We start from the raw sequence: 18764 nt of genomic DNA, 5'->3' as shown, positions 1-18764 counted from the left end.
GTAAGGTTGTTTTAAGATATTACTGGTTCATAGTGTTATTGTGTTTAATCTCCTGTGCTCTATAGGATTTTCTGTGGTCGAATGTTTGATCCATCGTTGCTGCATGATATTCTAACGTTTTCTCTGTGATATTTGTATAGTTTTCTGTGTTGTTTGTATGGTATTCTTCTACATTGTAAAAGTAATTATAATTCTTTTTGCTGTCTGCAGGATCCAGCCGGCAGACAGACAGCATCATGACAGCTGGATCCATCATGGCTCCTCACATCCTGCCGCTCCGCCTGCCGCCGCCGGGCCGAGCCAAGCACCACATACACACCGACACTCCTATCGCCATCCAATCAGGTCACAACTCTACCTACCTATCTATCTATCTATCTATCTATCTATCTATCTATCTATCTATCCATCCATTCATGCCGCCTCAGTTTCTGCTCCTTTTCTGCCATTTCTTTAAGACACAGCAGAGAACTGAAGCACTAGAAGAAACAACAGTTTGACTCTCTACAGATCAACACAGCAGTTTGTAAACAGGCTGCACATGACAGTCAGACTTTAAACTGACAGACAGACACGTATCATCTTTCAGTAGGAAACAAAAGTATTTGTAGTGCGCAGTTGTTCTTTTGTACCACTCTGTAACTCTCTTGAGGAAAATGCTATATATTATTGGTAATAGTGGTAGTAGTAGTGCTGATAGAAGTTGTAGTAATACTAGGACTAATAGCAGCAGCAGTAATACTAATAGTAGTAGTATATTGTAGTAGTTGTAATACTAGTAGTACCAATAGTAGCCGTAGTACTAGTAGTAGTACTAATAGTAGCAGCAGTAGTACTACTAGTAACTGTAGTAGTACTAATAGCAGTAGTAGTAATATACAGCTGTGCTGTGGACTCTCCAGATACTGCAGATGTGTTGATCTACTACACACTGGATGGGTCTAAACCTGCAGGACCTGCAGGCAGCAGGAAGTACAGCGGGCCGGTGCTGCTGCCGCAGGGACGGGTGTCAGTCCGAGCTGTGGCTGTCAGTAGGTAGGACTGTCTGTCTGTCTGTCTGTCTGTCTGTCTGTCTGTCTGTCTGTCTGTCTGTCTGTCTGACTGTCTGTAGGTAGGACCATATGTCAGCAGGTAGCAGTAGGATTGTTTGTAGATAGGACTGTCTGTAGGACTGTCTGTCTGTAGGTAGGACTGTCTGTCTGTCTGTCTGTAGCTAGGACTGTCTGTCTGTCTGTCTGTCTGTAGGTAGGACTGTCTGTCTGTCTGTCTGTCTGTCTGTCTGTCTGTCTGTCTGACTGTCTGTAGGTAGGACTGTCTGTCTGTCTGTCTGTCTGTCTGTCTGTCTGTCTGTCTGTCTGTCTGTCTGTCTGTCTGTCTGACTGTCTGTAGGTAGGACCATATGTCAGCAGGTAGCAGTAGGACTGTCTGTAGATAGGACTGTCTGTAGGACTGTCTGTAGGTAGGACTGTCTGTCTGTAGGACTGTCTGTAGGTAGGACTGTCTGTAGGTAGGACTGTCTGTAGGACTGTCTGTAGGTAGGACTGTCAGGGCCACTCATCAAGCACAGTGAGACTGATATTTTTGGGGGACTGAAGCTGATATTTTATTCCACTGGGAACAAAATAAATTTTAACTGAAATATAAAGTTGTGTGTCGTCTGCATAACAATGATAAAAATTACAACCAAAACTGTGGATAATGTGCTTATCTGTCTGTCTGTCTGTCTGTCTGTCTGTCTGTCTGTCTGTCTCTCTGTCTATCTGCCTGTCTGCCTGCCTGTCTGTCTGTCTGTCTGTCTGTCTGTCTGTCTGTCTGTCTCTCTGCCTGTCTGTCTGTCTGTCTGTCTGTCTGTCTGTCTGTCTGTCTGTCTGTCTGTCTGTCTCTCTGTCTGTCTGTCTGTCTGTCTGTCTGTCTGTCTATCTGCCTGTCTGTCTGCCTGTCTGTCTGCCTGTCTGTCTGTCTGTCTCTCTGCCTGTCTGTCTGTCTGTCTGTCTATCTGTCTGTCTGTCTCTCTGCCTGTCTGTCTGTCTGTCTGTCTATCTGCCTGTCTGTCTGTCTGTCTGTCTCTCTGTCTGTCTGTCTGTCTCTCTGTCTGTCTGCCTGTCTGTCTGTCTGTCTGTCTGTCTGTCTGTCTGTCTATCTGCCTGTCTGTCTGTCTGTCTGTCTCTCTGTCTGTCTGTCTGTCTCTCTGTCTGTCTGCCTGTCTGTCTGTCTGCCTGTCTGTCTGTCTCTCTGTCTGTCTGTCTGCCTGTCTGTCTGCCTGTCTGTCTGCCTGTTAGTGATGGCAGAGAAAGCTCCACAGTAACGAAGGTTTTCTTGGTGGAAGTTGTGGATTCGAAGCTCAGGAAGGAGAATGAAGGAAACTTCCTGCAGAGCGACCAGCAGCTTTCCATGCAGGTAACTGAAACCAGAGGAGAAAACCCAAAACCCAAAGCATCCATTTTGGAAAAACATCATTACCGATATGTTTAACATCTGGAGGATCCAGTCTGGAAAAGAGTCTCATTTAGTCAAGCAGGCACTTCTCATTTTCAGCTGTTCCACTTTATACAGGCTGATGGATCGTTGGTGCCATCAAGAGAAATTCGATTAAATATTCATAAAATGAGACATCTGTTTCAGTTTGAGCTTTTGACAGAGTTTATTTTAAAGGAACTATTTTTAACCATCTATCATTGTCATTCTAATTGTGACTGTAAACCAATGAGAGCATGTTGGAGACGATTGTTCTCCTCTATCTCACTCCAGTAGTACTGTTAGTTCTAGTGTTTCTCCACGTTAAGACTACATTTCCCATCAGCCCCGTTGCTTCCTGCCCCCCCTCCCCCTCCCTGAAGAGGATCAACATGTTGGAAGTGATTTCTCCATCTTCCTTTCCCTCCTTCCACCATCTGCTGCCAGAAACTCTTTCAGCTTTATCTCCGTTTGCTCTGGAAGAACAGAAGAAGAACCTCTTCCTGTTTTGTGCCGTAAAGCGATCCAGCAGATTTCCCTCCAGATCCACCAGGTGGAGAAACTATGGAGGATGTTTACTGTCATTATGCTGATGACTCTACATTAATGTGATGATGATTTATTGATGGTAAAACGATACACAGAGCAGCTTTAAAATAAAAGAGCTTCTTGCATTAAAAAAGAAAGTTGGGAGTTTTAATATCCTCCAATCCTTTAATATCAACCCGTCAGTTTTGTTCTCTGCAGGAGCGAGGTGAAGGCACTTCCTGGTCTGCTGGACGCTCTGCTGGTTCTTCACTACGGCTTCCAGGTCTGTTCTGTGTTCTGTGATTTCAAGATACTCAGCAGTAGGGCTGCATCATACAGACATGAAAATATCATATTGCGTTTTTTTTTTACTAAATAATGCAATTCATATGGACAGGAGTTTTTTCTATATCAATTATTTTTTCAACGCTTAAAAAGTTTTGGGGTAAAAAAAAATCTGCTGATGCTGAGAGTTTGCTCAGTTTGAATAGAAATTAAAGGTTTTGACATGTAACTTGATCTGTAGACCAAAGATTCTCTGCAGCTTGTTTACCACTGACACACCTTTCTCTCTGAGGAAAACAGAGAAAGGTGGAAATTGCAGGAATCAATTTCAATTTTTTACAATTATTTATTGTGTGGCAAAGCTATAAAAAGTGAAAAAGTTGTAGTAAGACCACAGAACGTAAACTCTGAAAACAGTCAAGTCTTCCTCTTACTTAAACCTGGTTCTCCAGGTTTCACGGCCATAGAGTAGGACAGATTTTACATTTGAGTTAAAAATTCAGATTTTTGTGTTTTTGGAGAGCAGAGCCATACAGGCCGGAGTGTTCTGAATGTCTTGCTTTGCTGATGCGTCGCTCCACATCCTTATCAGCTCCTCCATCTGTGCTGATGCTGCTTCCCAGGTAGACAAACTCAGCCACATTTTCTAGGGGTTGCTCCTCGATAGTTATTGCTTGGTGGGATTTGGTGTTAAACGAGTAAACTTGTTAGACTAGTAAACTTGTTAGACTAGTAAACTTGTTAAACTAGTAAACTTGTTAGACTAGTAAACTTGTTAGACTAGTAAACTTGTTAAACTAGTAAACTTGTTAGACTAGTAAATTTGCTACCTGCCTCTTCACTTGTCATTGTGGGACATGTGACCTTCAGCAGGAGAAAGATCTGTCAAAGAGAGACTGGTAACCAGTGAGACTTCTCCGTAGGTAGCTTAGCTATTAGCCTTTATGCACGGTCCTTCGCAAGGTTTGTCCTTTGTGGCTTCCGTAGTCCAGCAGCTTTGCTGTGGTTTATTTACAAATGTGTTGTGGTTTCTGTCGCCCTCTAGTGGAAAATCGCTTAGTGCAGCTTTAAGTATTTATTAGAGCCAACACAGACCTGATCTGCAGCATTATAACCCAACAGTCCAACCAAACACTGAGTAACACTGGCTGCAGTACTCAGGTCTGGTCTTGGTCTTGAGTCCGGTCTCAATCTTGGACTTGCCTGGGTCTCAGCCAATGTTGGATGTCGACTTAACTTTTTCCTGTCCATCTGAAGATATAAAAAACAGGTAATTTTATCGACTTGTAATCTGTGTATGTGCTGTAATGATCCTCAAACTTCTATGCATTAGTTAGTTGGATGTTGAAGGATTTGGTACAGAGCTCCTCCAGACAGATCTAGATGTGTTGATCTTTAAGGGAAAGCTCAGCTCAGATCCTCTTCCGCTGTCAGATCTCCAGATCCTGACAGCAGAGGTCTGCAGTCAGATCCGTCCTGACCGGACAGTCTGCAGGGTTTCATCTCTCTGACTCGCTTTTCATATGTAAAAATAACGCTTAAGGAGTTTCTTAAAGGAAAATTCTCCTTGGCATTTCTTCATGTTTTCTGTCTTGTTTGTCTTCAGAGCAGAGGATGATGGGAAATGCCTCTCACCGTGCCCCAACAGGTCCTCGCTTTCTGAACAGTCGTCTGGGCGCTACGCCACCGGGAGCCCGGCCCCCCGGAGCCCGGCCCCCCGGAGCCCCGCCCCCCAGAGCCCCGCCCCCCGGAGCCCCGCCCCCCGGAGCCCCGCCCCCCGGAGCCCCGTCTGCTGCTTCTCAACTCTCTCACACAGCGGTACACCAACCAAACAACACTATACAATACAATATAATATAATACAGTACAGTACCATAACCACAGTACTGATACTGTATAGCACTGATACTGGACACTGGACCATACCATGGTGCTCTTACAGTTTGTTGGCTGAAATACTGCGACTCAACCTGCTGTGTAATAACTCAAACCTTTCCACAGCATGTTCTTACTGTCATGTTTCCTGTCTCAGAGTGAGAGTTTCCAGTCCGGTCTGCTCAAAACCCTGAGCAGCACCCAGACCAGCCGCATCCAGCGGGACACCGACTTCCTCCGGTAGGCAGAGAGTCAATTTAAAATTACAATTTACAATTTTCCCATTTGGCAGACGCTTTTATCCAAAGCGGCGTACACGTGAGATTTTAATACAACACAAGCAAGGATCTAGTCAGGAGAGAACAACGAGAGTAAGAGCCATGAAGCTAAGATCTGGTCCAACAGGACAGAGGAGCCACGAGGCAGAGAGGCAGATAAAGAGGGTTTTTTTGGGGGGTTTTTGGTTACACAGTCCATCAGGTGAGAAGGTGTTCACTAAAGAGCTGGGTCTTTAGCCTTTTCTTAAAGATTGAGAGGGACTCTGCGGATCGAATGGAGTTTGGTAACTCGTTCCACCACCGAGGAACCACAGAAGAAGAGTCTGGATAGAGACTTAGGGCCTTGTTGTGGCGGCAGCACCAGGCGGCGCTCCTCGGCAGAGCGTAGCGGGCGGGAGGGAGCGTAGACCTGAATGAGGGAGTTCAGGTCGGTCGGAGCCGTTTTGGTTGCTGCTTTGTAGACGAGCATCAAGGACTTGAACTTGATGCGGGCAGCGAGGGGAGCCAGTGGAGGGATATGAACAGAGGAGTGATATGTGCTGTTTTGGGCCGGTTGAAGACCAGACGCACCATCGCGTTCTGGATCATCTGCAGAGGTTTGAGCGTACATGCCGGGAGCCCTGCCAGGAAGGAGCTGCAGTAGTCAAGGCTGATATTACAAGAGCCTGCACTAGGAGTTGTGCTGCATGTTCAGACAGGTAGGGTCTGATCTTCCTGATGTTGTACAGGGCAAATCCACATGACCGAGCAACAGAAGCCACATGCTCCTTAAGGGTTAGTTGGTCATCAATCAGATCATCAGAGTCAGATGCTGACTACTGCAGAGAGTTGATTAAAGCTGCAATAAGCAAAATTTTCCGACCAGTAGAGGGCGACAGAAACCGCAACACATTTGTAAATAACACACAGCAAATCCACTGCACTACGGAGGCCTAACAAGGACAAACAGAGCAAAGGAGCGTGCATAAAGGCTAACAGCTAAGCTAACTGTACCTACTGAGAAGTGTCACCAGTCTCTCTTTGACAGATCTTTCTCCTGCTGAAGGTCACATGTCCCACAATGACAAGTGAAGAGGCAGGTAGCAAGTTCACTAGTTTAACAAGTTCACTAGTTTAACAAGTTCACGAGTTTAACAAGTTCACTAGTTTAACAAGTTTACTAGTTTAACAAGTTCACGAGTTTAACAAGTTCACTAGTTTAACAAGTTCACTAGTTTAACAAGTTTACTAGTTTAACAAGTTCACGAGTTTAACAAGTTCACGAGTTTAACAAGTTCACTAGTTTAACAAGTTTACTAGTTTAACAAGTTCACGAGTTTAACAAGTTTACGAGTTTAACAAGTTCACTAGTTTAACAAGTTCACTAGTTTAACAAGTTCACGAGTTTAACAAGTTCACTAGTTTAACAAGTTTACTAGTTTAACAAGTTCACGAGTTTAACAAGTTCACTAGTTTAACAAGTTTACTAGTTTAACAAGTTCACGAGTTTAACAAGTTCACGAGTTTAACAAGTTCACTAGTTTAACAAGTTCACGAGTTTAACAAGTTCACTAGTTTAACAAGTTTACTCGGTCGCTTCATCGATTCCAACATTATGAGAAAATGTTCAGGAGTGGGAGGGGGAGAGCGGCGCTTTTAGCCAGCGAGGGAGGAGACAAGCTAGTTTTAAAAAAAATGAAAAGCTGCTGACTGGAGGGGGAGGAGCTTCGTTCAGGAGCAGAATTTGACAACAAGCTTTAGAAAAGAGGAGAAAACAGCAACACAGCTGGATATTGGTTTATATCATTATGTCTCAATGAAATCTCCACACAGCACACATGAGGTTCAGGATTGGTTAGAAGGGCTGATATCGCTTATTGTAGGTTTAAGTAACACATTAACACATTCATCTGTCTGTCTGTCTGCCTGTCTGTCTGTCTGTCTCTCTCTCTCTGTCTGTCTCTTCCCAGCTGTGCCCGGTGTTTACATCATCGTCCTTCAGATCCTTTTGCTCGTTTCTGTCCTCAGTGTGGCGCTGTGGTTCCCCCGGTCCCGGGACAGAGACCGCCCCCTGCTGAGGGAGGACAGGTACTCCTACACACATATATCTGCAATGTTGGGAAAAACTTCATTACCTTTACCTTCAGTGTTTCTAAAATCTAGAGGATCCAGTCTGTTTAAGTCTGTTAAAGTTACTCTATCCAACTCTATTAACGCAGACTTAACAAGAGCTAGCTTTGTAAGACTAGGTGTCAGTTTTCTCATTTTGGAATAAAACTCTTTACATGAATATTAGTGTGAGTGGTATTTGCTCCAGACAGCTCAGTGTGTCCGGTGTGACAGCCTGGTTCCTGTCAACACTCCCACCTGTGTGATCTGTGAGGCTCCGACCGCCCAGCTGCAGCCTCAGGCCGCCGGCAGCCTGCAGGTAACACCGCTTCAAACCTCCAAACCTCCAAACCTCCAGACCTCCAAACCTCAGTCCAGAACTCAGCTCAACCTGCCAAACTGACTTGACTTACCAGCCACTTTCACTGGTTTACTAGCCAACCAGATGTTCAGAATAGACAGAATTGACCAGACTCTGTTTATCAGTGTTCTCAGCATACAGATGCACTGAAGACATTTTCACTAAGTGTGTAATTGCGAATATTGTCAGTAGATTCTTCATGTTGACTCTGGTTGATTCTATAACATTTTGCATGCAAGCTATAATGTTATAATGACTTCAGATATTTATTTGAAGACAGAAATGCTAACTGATTAATTTGTCAGTTATGTTCCAGGTATTTTAGTTTTGTGTTTGAACTCCACATGGAGACCAAGAACCAAACAGCACACGGCTTTTCCAAAAAGAATTTCATAAATATTACATAAATAAGTGATTAAAATGTGATTAAATGTCACTTAATGATATTATTGACCGTCAATAGATCCACTCTTGTCTCAGACACTTTATCACAAATATTGGGTGTATTGGCAATGAATGCTTGTCTGTCATGATTATGTCATGTTTAAAGAAAATGATGAAAATAATTTATTAATAAGCTCATTTGTTTTTTTATCATTAGAAGTATATGCTAGATATCTCCCATATGTCTTGTCCACCTTACCCAACTAGTATATTTTTCAGAATAGTGAGGTTGAAAATAATCAAATCATTGACTGTTAAATATTAAAGACTCAGTGTTTCATTTCACCATCATCCTGCAGTTTACTGGGTTAGGTTTCAAATCAGATCAGTTTTTAAATGTTGGAGGTTCCAGGTACAACTGCAGTATAGGAGGCTTGTGTGTGTGCGTGTGTGTGTGTGTATGTATGTGTGTGTGTGTGTGTGTGTGTGTGTGTGTCTGAACGCAGCGGAGAGTAAACGACCTGAACTCACTTCACCTTCTTTGTTAGTTTGACATGAATCTGTATGGAGGTCAGAGTTCAGCCTCCTTTTAGTTACCATGACAACACTGTGTGTATACATATATGTTAGTTGTAATTGGTGTTCTGCGTGTCTGTCTCTGTGTGTGTGTGTGTGTGTGTGTGTGTGTGTGCAGGACTATGTGGTGTGTGTGTCCTGTGGAAGTGGAAACCCGGCTCAGATCTCCTGCTGTGTGAGCTGTGAGAGCCGCCTGCCGCCCGCCGTGAGACAGCCTCTGTTTTGTTTTACTCTGTTTGATGAACTGGCATTTTGATTGGTTATCTTTTATTTTTATGAGCAATTGTAGTGCTGGTATATAGAGGACAGAAGTAAATGACTGAATTAATAAAAATCAATCGATTAATCAATTAATACAAGAATAAATGTGAAAATATGAACTGTAAGGCGCTGTGTGTCCTGCAGGCGGCGTGTTGGGGCCGCAGCGCCCCCTCTGGCCCCGCAGCAGAACACAGGCTGCTCTCCTGCTCCACATGCAACCGCATCAACCAGTCTGACGCCAGATACTGCGACTGGTGCGGCTGCAAGGTGCACACACACACACACTCACACACACACACACATCTATTACACCATCTATTCTCTGCTGAGACATTCAGCTTCAAACTCCATTAAAACTCTTTCCAGGTTTTGACCTTTAAAAACATATACAGTGTATTCTGTATGTAGGTAGACATTAGTTACCTATTTCTTTCCCCAGCACATTTTGGGACGTGGTGATGATGTAATGATGTGGTGATGATGTGGTGATGATGTGGTGATGATGTAATGATGTGGTGATGATGTGGTGATGATGTGGTGATGATGTGGTGATGATGTGGTGATGATGTAGTGATGATGTGGTGATGATGTAGTGATGATGTAATGATGTGGTGATGATGTGGTGATGATGTGGTGATGATGTAATGATGTGGTGATGATGTGGTGATGATGTGGTGATGATGTGGTGATGATGTGGTGATGATGTAGTGATGATGTGGTGATGATGTAGTGATGATGTGGTGATGATGTGGTGATGATGTGGTGATGATGTGGTGATGATGTAATGATGTGGTGATGATGTGGTGATGATGTGGTGATGATGTGGTGATGATGTGGTGATGATGTAGTGATGATGTGGTGATGATGTAGTGATGATGTGGTGATGATGTGGTGATGATGTGGTGATGATGTGGTGATGATGTAGTGATGATGTGGTGATGATGTAGTGATGATGTGGTGATGATGTGGTGATGATGTGGTGATGATGTGGTGATGATGTAGTGATGATGTGGTGATGATGTAGTGATGATGTAGTGATGATGTAGTGATGATGTGGTGATGATGTGGTGATGATGTGGTGATGATGTAATGATGTGGTGATGATGTAGTGATGATGTGGTGATGATGTAGTGATGATGTAGTGATGATGTGGTGATGATGTGGTGATGATGTGGTGATGATGTAGTGATGATGTAGTGATGATGTGGTGATGATGTGGTGATGATGTAGTGATGATGTGGTGATGATGTGGTGATGATGTGGTGATGATGTAGTGATGATGTGGTGATGATGTAGTGATGATGTGGTGATGATGTGGTGATGATGTAGTGATGATGTGGTGATGATGTAGTGATGATGTGGTGATGATGTGGTGATGATGTGGTGATGATGTAGTGATGATGTGGTGATGATGTAGTGATGATGTGGTGATGATGTGGTGATGATGTGGTGATGATGTAATGATGTGGTGATGATGTAGTGATGATGTAGTGATGATGTAGTGATGATGTGGTGATGATGTAGTGATGATGTAGTGATGATGTAGTGATGATGTGGTGATGATGTGGTGATGATGTAGTGATGATGTGGTGATGATGTAGTGATGATGTGGTGATGATGTAGTGATGATGTAGTGATGATGTAGTGATGATGTGGTGATGATGTGGTGATGATGTGGTGATGATGTAATGATGTGGTGATGATGTAGTGATGATGTGGTGATGATGTAGTGATGATGTAGTGATGATGTGGTGATGATGTGGTGATGATGTAATGATGTGGTGATGATGCGGTGATGATGTGGTGATGATGTGGTGATGATGTAATGATGTGGTGATGATGTAGTGATGATGTAGTGATGATGTGGTGATGATGTGGTGATGATGCGGTGATGATGTGGTGATGATGCGGTGATGATGTGGTGATGATGTGGTGATGATGTAATGATGTGGTGATGATGTAGTGATGATGTGGTGATGATGTGGTGATGATGTAGTGATGATGTGGTGATGATGTAGTGATGTGGTGATGATGTGGTGATGATGTGGTGATGATGTGGTGATGATGTAGTGATGATGTGGTGATGATGTGGTGATGATGTAGTGATGATGTGGTGATGATGTGGTGATGATGTGGTGATGATGTGGTGATGATGTAGTGATGATGTGGTGATGATGTAGTGATGATGTGGTGATGATGTGGTGATGATGTAATGATGTGGTGATGATGTAGTGATGATGTAGTGATGGTGTGCTTCTGTCTCCAGCCTGGCCATGCAGTCAGTCATGTGATGTGTTGGCGGTGCGGAGCGACCAGTCATCCCTACGCCGTCTACTGCGCTGCCTGCGGCGTCTTTCTGGAAGCTCCAGCCCAGCCCGCATCCTGCTGGACCGGGCCCGCAGGGGGCGCCGCGGACCGGACCGGGCCCGCAGGGGGCGCCGCGGACCGGACCGGGCCCGCAGGGGGCGCCGCGGACCAGCAGGGCAGCAGGGTGAACAGGCTCTAGTTACTCACACACATTACACATTAGAGATTTACTCGGCTGCAAAATTAAATACCGGCAAATGATGATCCATAATATTACTAATTCTAATACTACTACTACTAAAACTACTACTGGTACTACTACTACTAGTAGTAGTGCTACTACTACTGCTGCTGCTACTACTACAACTATTATTGTTACCACTAATACCACTGCTAATACAACTACTGCTATTATTACTAGTGCTATTATTTGCACCACGACTGGTACTACTACCACTACTCTCTACTGAAAGGTATTTTCTGTGAATTAGTAAATAGCCTGCCACTTCTTTGTTTTGTATTTCATTTTCTTACTTTTTGTGTTTTATCTGCTTTTAATGATTAGTTTTAATTAGCTACTTTTCCTGCCACTAGTAGTAATAAAGTGATAGTTCCTGGTCCAGAGCAGCAGCTGGTTGTGTTGCTTCAGCAGGTTGAAGCCTGTTCATCTAACCTCTACCACCTGCTTCTTATCCTGACAATAGTAATGAGAATCATACTGTATGACCAGGTTTCACACCGGCCTTCCCATGATGCCACCTGGCAGGCCGCCCCCTCCTGCGGCCCCTCCCCCAGCGCGGCGTTAGCCCCGCCCACAGCTGACAGGCAGACGCAGACCGTCGGACTGTTCTACCCTTCCGGCACCGAGCTGCAGAGGAGAGAGAGGAGAGAGGGGAGAGAGAGCCGGCCGCTGCTGACTGCTGTCAGCCCAGGAAGAGGTACTGGGAAGTACTTCTACAGCAGTGACAACACAAGACCTAATCCTAGACTTTAGTAAAAAGAAATGCTTTCAGTTTGCTGTTAAAGCAAGTTAGCGTTGGGGATATTCCACTTTCTGGGTGCAGAGCAACTGAAAGCAGCTTCACCTGCTTTAGAGCTTCCCAGGGAACAGAGGAAAGACTCTGATGACCTGACGGCTCGTTGTGGTTCATAAGTGGCGAGCATGTCTCTGATGTAATGGTGCAATGCCACTGAGCGCTTTATAAACAATAACACTTTAAAATCTATTCTAAAATTTAGCAGGACAGGAGCGATGTGATGAATTTTCTTTGTCCTGGTTAAAATTGGTGCAGCAGCATGTTGAAGCAGCTGCAGTCTCCCTGTGGTCTTCTTGGAGAGACCAGTGAGGAGACCAGCAGTAATCTAGTCTGCTGCTGATGAAGGCATGCAGTCTGTTTGTGATAGGAAAGCTCTTATTCTGTAAATATTTTTTTCGCAGACTTTGTAACGTAATTAACACGACTGCGATAGTTCAGTTCAGAATCTCTAATGACACCGAGACTTCTTACCGGGTCTTTACTGTTTAATGACAGAGGATTTAAGTAGTCTGCTACGTTTTGTCTATCGGTCTTTGCACCCATAATTATTATTTCAGTTTTATCTGATAATTGTAAAAAGTTTTGGGACATCCATATATTAATGTCTGCAATACGTGTTGTGATTGTACAGGACTTAGATCAACAGGAGAAAGGGAGATATAGAGTTGTGTATCGTCTGCATAACTGTGGTAGAGAATGTTGTGTTTCTGTATCACATGTCCTAGTGGTAGTGGATATATAAATTAAATAAAAGCGTCCCAAGGATGGAGCCCTGCGGAACACCACAGGTAATATCAACTCTCCTGGAGACAAAATCTTCAATCGACACAAAGAAATCTCTGTCCTGCAAGTAGGTTGTGAACCAGAGCAGGTCCCGACACGCCCACCCGGTCTCCCAGTCTGTCTAAAATAATGTTGTGATCGATGTGTCGCATGCTGCGCTGAGGTCCAAAAGTACGAGAATGGATATTTTGTTTGAGTCCGTGTTTATTCTGAGGTCATTAATAACTTTTATGCGTGCAGTTTCAGTACTGTGATGGGGAATAAAGCCGGACTGGAAAATGTGTAACAGGTTGTACTACTACTACTGCTACTAGTCTTACTGCTTCTGCAATGACTGTGATGTACGGTGGCCTGGAAGTGCAAAGCACAACCACATTTCATAAAACACAAACAAATAAAAAAAAAAATCAACATTCACAAAATATATTAACAAATCACCAGCCCCAAAGAGACGCTAGATGGCTTTGATTTTTACGTGCCATTACTAGTGTCTCAATGGTTGCTCTAAAAACGCCTGCTCCTGGGTGGCTCACTTTCATTTAGTGTCCTTGGCCTTAGGATCATGTTCACGCCACCATAAGAGTTCTGTAGCTGGGGCTGTTGGGCTAACAAATCACAAAAGAAATGAACAAATGAACAGTTAAAGCAGTTAAAGTTTGGTAAAACAGAGAGGGTCGGTCAGGCTCTCTCCCTCCTGATTGGTCAGGAAAGAAGACCTGCAGCCATGTTGGTTCATCCTGATGTTATTCCTCTGCTGCTGGACTCAGCTGAGCCAGGCACAGAGACAACATGGAGACTTTAAGGACGACATTTGAACTGAGAGAGAATTACTCTTTTTCAAATGTCAAGAGAAACTATACATTTCCAAATAATATTTAATAATCATAATAATGTTTAGACTGAAGTGGAGCCTGTGTCGTCCCTCAGGTTACTGGAGGAAGCAGCTGGATCATGTGTGCGCTCACCTGAGGAGCCACGCCCAGAACCACGCCCCCTTCAGGGCGCTGCTGGGAGAGCCGCGCCTGGGCCGGGTAAGACGCCGCGCCGACCCGAGAGCGCCGCGGCCGCCGCGGCACCGACCTCATGATGTTCCTCCTGTTTCCACAGGTGGTTTCGGCCGTGATCCAGGAGGACAAGTACGAAGTCGGTCTGACAGTCAGCTTCGTGTCGGCCGGACGGGAGAAAACACAGGTCCGCTCCTCCTGATCCAAACCTGTCAGACTGTCAGTTCATCAACATGCAGCATGGAGCCTGCAGGATCAGCCTGATGCAGACTCTGCATCTTTCAGACTCAATATTTCCTATTTGTTGTGTTTTTATCTATATCCTATTTATTGCTGCTGAAATAACACAATTTTCCTTTGAGCACCAATCAGGTTCATCTCGTTTTATTAGCTATTTAAAGCTGCTCTAGTCCAGATTTGATTGTAAAATATTAAAGTTGCTCTCGTCCAGATTTGACTATAAAATATTAAAGCTGCTCTAGTCCACCCTGCAGCTTTAAGTCTTAGCATCTTAGCTATCCTGAGCTAAAAGGCTGTGTGGAAGCTAACAGCTGGTGTTTGTTCCCAGGAGAGCGGTCAAGCCGGCGGTGAAGGCGGCGGTGAAGGCGGCGGTGGAGCCGGTGGCACCCAGCCGGCCGGCCGGGCCGGCGGCCTCAGCAGCGTTACAGAGCGATCTGTGAACAGCGGCAGTCTGGGTAAGAACCACAGTGAGACGGGTTTAGACTCTCAGGCCGATACTGAAGCTGGCAGTAGCTGATAGTTTGTACCGATATTCAGTATCTTCAGTATCAATCAACCTGCATCAGATCCATCAGATCAGACTGCAGCAGATCAGTTTAGTAACATGACGATATCAGACCAGATATCAGTCAAACCCCAGTAAGAACATAATCTGCTAATCAATCAGTCAATCAATCAATCAATCACCTGCCTGTCTTATTGACATGAATTCCGTCCCAGCTTCAGCGAGCGTCCCGTACCTCCTGCTGTCTCTCAGGTTTCTGTTTTATTTTGACAGGAAGCGAGCGGTCCGGACGCAGGAAACCCTCCACACCCAAACCTGCCGTGAGTACCGTTATCTGCAGATAAAAACACACGAAGAAGAAGGAAGGGAAAGAAGGTGGTAAAGTGTGATAAAAAAAACAAAATGGCAAAATGGCAGGAGGTAAAATAGAATTAAAATGAATGGGACACTTTCAAATTTTGATATTGGAAATTTTCAAGTAAGAATTTGACACGTTCATACATATGTGAATCTATATTCAACATGATCTCAGTACTATAAGGTTATCTATTATTAATCTAATAATTAGTCTGGCTGGGGGTTAAAGTCTAAGGGGACAAAAGGGAAAGTGTTGTTTTGCCTGATCTGTTTTGTTATATATGAAAACACCTCAATAAAAATATAGTAAAAAAAAAAAAAAAAGAATCGGGACTCGAGTCACAGTTTTGGCACAGACTTGACTTGATGCATGAAGAGAAGACTTGAGACCTGACAGCTCCACATTAAACCAGAGGGTGGCGCTGTTTAAACATTATCTTTCTGCAGCTGTTAATGTTCATGGTGTTTTTCTGCTGAATCTTCCATCCTGCTCAGTAAATCTCTGCTTACTGTCGCCAAAATCCTCTGAGTCAAGTTATTTTGATGGTTTACAGAGTTTTAGACGTCATCATATACAATATCAACGACCTCAGATTCTTTTTAAAGGACAGTAAGGAACCTAATCCTGTAGTTGGACCTTCTGGATCCTGTTGGTTTCCAAAATGGAAATGTCCTGTTTTGCATCTGGTTCTCTTCCTGTTTGTCACTAAAGCCTGTTCCTGTCCAGCCGGCAGACGGCCGGCTGCTGAAGGAGCTGGGTCCGGGCCGAGGCCGGGTCCGCCTGGTGCAGCAGCTCCTGGACCAGGTACCCGCTGGGTTTGTTTCACCCTGCTGTGAGTGCCAGATGGGTGGGGTTTAGCTCATCAGTCGGGTCACAGAACTGTGGACTAAACTGACTTTCACTTCCTTCCTGTGACTGTTGAAACTTGACTGTTGTGTTGTCCAATGCAGCAAACCCCACCCGCCTGGACGCCCAGGCAGCTGAAAACAAACGCTAACGATTATTGATTATTATAGATGAAACTTTATTGATCCCTGTTGGGAAATCGAGTCGTTGCAGCAGCAAATAGCAACAGGATATGAAATAGGAGATCAATAAGAACAGAGCAGATGGGGAACTGAACATGATGCAACCAACAAGACGAGGAGAAATATAAGAATACATATTATATATTAACATATTAAGTACAAGAATGAAAGTATGCAGTATGAAAATAAAAATATAAAGACATGTCAGAAAATATGAAAACAAATGAATTCACAGTATATTACAGAATGTGCAAAGTGCGTCGTATTCACTAACAATTATTATATTATCATTGGAGTTAAGCTGAACTTTAAATTTATTTTAATACTGCTGACTTCGATGTCGTGATTTGAACCTGTTCTCCTCCTCCCGGCCTGCAGGGGGCGGACCCGTCGTGCCGGGGCAGCGATGGCCGCCCCGCCCTGCTGGTCGCCGTGGTGAACGGTCACCACGACGTCCTTCCTGTTCTGGTGCAGCGAGGCGCCGACGTCAACCAGCGGTCCGGACCGTAAGTCCACAAAACGAAACGCCGGCGACGGTCGGACTCCAGTAACAGCTGCTGAGGAGCTGCTGAGCGAGGCGCTGAACGCTGCCTGAAGCTTCACCACGTTAAAGCTTGGAGTAACTTGTGAAAGTTTTTTATGATGATGATTTAATTTATAGGCCAGAAATTGGGCTCAAATCTAAATACCATGTTAGACATCACAGCGAAAATAACTGCTGCCTCTTGTGATATGGAATTTGTAGAAGTTCATATAGCGATTGTAAAAAATTTTTTAAATTAATTGTGCAGCGTATAAAACTACTCTTAAATATTCCCAATACTAATTTTATGACACGATACTGCAGCAGAACAGAAAGTTTGGTCTCTTCTGCTCCGCAGGGTTCGATCCTCGGACCGCTTCGGTTTTCCTTGTATTTTCTTCCATTTGGCCGTATTCTCAGCTGCTTTGATAAGAAATCACTTTATTAATCCCCGTGGGGAAATTCAGGATTGGTTGAATCTCTTATCATTTCTTTGCGGACGATACGCAGCTGTATTTATCCGTGAAGCCGGACGGTCCCGGTAGTCTGGTCTCTCTGGAGACGGTTTCTCTGCTGTGAAGGACTGGATGTCTCTTCCTGTCTTCTTCCTGTCCGTCTCTTCCAGGATGAACAACTCCGCTCTGCATGAAGCTGCAGCGCTGGGCAGCGCAGGCCTGCAGAGCGCCCAGGTGCTGCTGGGGTAAATACACTCCGATATACACACTTTATATACACACATACATACACTTTATAACCTGTTACTATATACATACACTTTATAACCTGTTACTATATATATACACTTTATAACCTGTTACTATATATATACACTTTATAACCTGTTACTATATATATACACTTTATAACCTGTTACTATATATATACACTTTATAACCTGTTACTATATATATACACTTTATAACCTGTTACTATATACATACACACTTTATAACCTGTTACTATATACATACACTTTATAACCTGTTACTATATATATACACTTTATAACCTGTTACTATATACATACACTTTATAACCTGCTATTATATACATACACACTTTATAACCTGTTACTATATACATACACTTTATAACCTGTTACTATATATATACACTTTATAACCTGTTACTATATATATACACTTTATAACCTGTTACTATATATATACACTTTATAACCTGTTACTATATATATACACTTTATAACCTGTTACTATATACATACACACTTTATAACCTGTTACTATATATATACACTTTATAACCTGTTACTATATACATACACACTTTATAACCTGTTACTATATACATACACTTTATAACCTGTTACTATATACATACACTTTATAACCTGTTACTATATATATACACTTTATAACCTGCTATTATATACATACACACTTTATAACCTGTTACTATATACATACACTTTATAACCTGTTACGATATATATACACTTTATAACCTGTTACTATATACATACACTTTATAACCTGTTACTATATACATACACACTTTATAACCTGTTATTATATACATACACACTTTATAACCTGTTATTATACACCATATTACATACATATACACTTTAACCTGTTATACACTACATTTTATACACTGTGCAAAACCATGATTATACATCGTACATTTCTTAACTTTTACGTAAAAGCTGACCGTCTGAAAGCTGAGCGAACAGCTGGTATCTTCCTTCTTTCCCGGCTGACCTGAACGCAGCATGTTCTCACCTGCTGATGTCATCAACACATCATCACACCTCACCTCCTGACTTCCTGTTTCAGCTGCGGCTCCAGCCTGCGGAGGAAGAACGGCGGCGGCCGGACGGCGTTCGACCTGGCCGTGAGCTCCGGCTGCGCTGCCCTGGTCTCTCT

General features: G+C 43.5%; 1 protein-coding gene across 1 annotated transcript in view; it reads left to right on the top strand.

Moving 5' to 3' along the window:
- The first annotated feature begins 236 nt into the window (after window positions 1-236).
- LOC139925020 (double zinc ribbon and ankyrin repeat-containing protein 1) overlaps window positions 237-18764 on the top strand; it is an 18612-nt gene continuing 84 nt past the window's right edge. Inside the window, exons 1-20 of the mRNA XM_078282060.1 lie at window positions 237-345; window positions 903-1035; window positions 2280-2397; window positions 3202-3265; window positions 4874-5085; window positions 5300-5382; window positions 7370-7487; window positions 7717-7827; window positions 8948-9034; window positions 9235-9357; window positions 11357-11581; window positions 12128-12335; window positions 14145-14248; window positions 14325-14420; window positions 14790-14916; window positions 15240-15286; window positions 16036-16128; window positions 16731-16858; window positions 17501-17575; window positions 18675-18764. The exon at window positions 18675-18764 is cut by the window's right edge and continues 84 nt beyond it. Coding sequence (XP_078138186.1) covers window positions 237-345; window positions 903-1035; window positions 2280-2397; window positions 3202-3265; window positions 4874-5085; window positions 5300-5382; window positions 7370-7487; window positions 7717-7827; window positions 8948-9034; window positions 9235-9357; window positions 11357-11581; window positions 12128-12335; window positions 14145-14248; window positions 14325-14420; window positions 14790-14916; window positions 15240-15286; window positions 16036-16128; window positions 16731-16858; window positions 17501-17575; window positions 18675-18764 — 2351 coding nt within the window. The remainder of the gene's footprint in view (window positions 346-902; window positions 1036-2279; window positions 2398-3201; window positions 3266-4873; window positions 5086-5299; window positions 5383-7369; window positions 7488-7716; window positions 7828-8947; window positions 9035-9234; window positions 9358-11356; window positions 11582-12127; window positions 12336-14144; window positions 14249-14324; window positions 14421-14789; window positions 14917-15239; window positions 15287-16035; window positions 16129-16730; window positions 16859-17500; window positions 17576-18674) is intronic.

This window comes from Centroberyx gerrardi, chromosome 3, assembly GCF_048128805.1.
Source record: "Centroberyx gerrardi isolate f3 chromosome 3, fCenGer3.hap1.cur.20231027, whole genome shotgun sequence".
NCBI classification, from domain to species: Eukaryota; Metazoa; Chordata; class Actinopteri; order Beryciformes; family Berycidae; genus Centroberyx; species Centroberyx gerrardi.
This window is presented reverse-complemented; position numbering and strand designations above follow the sequence as displayed.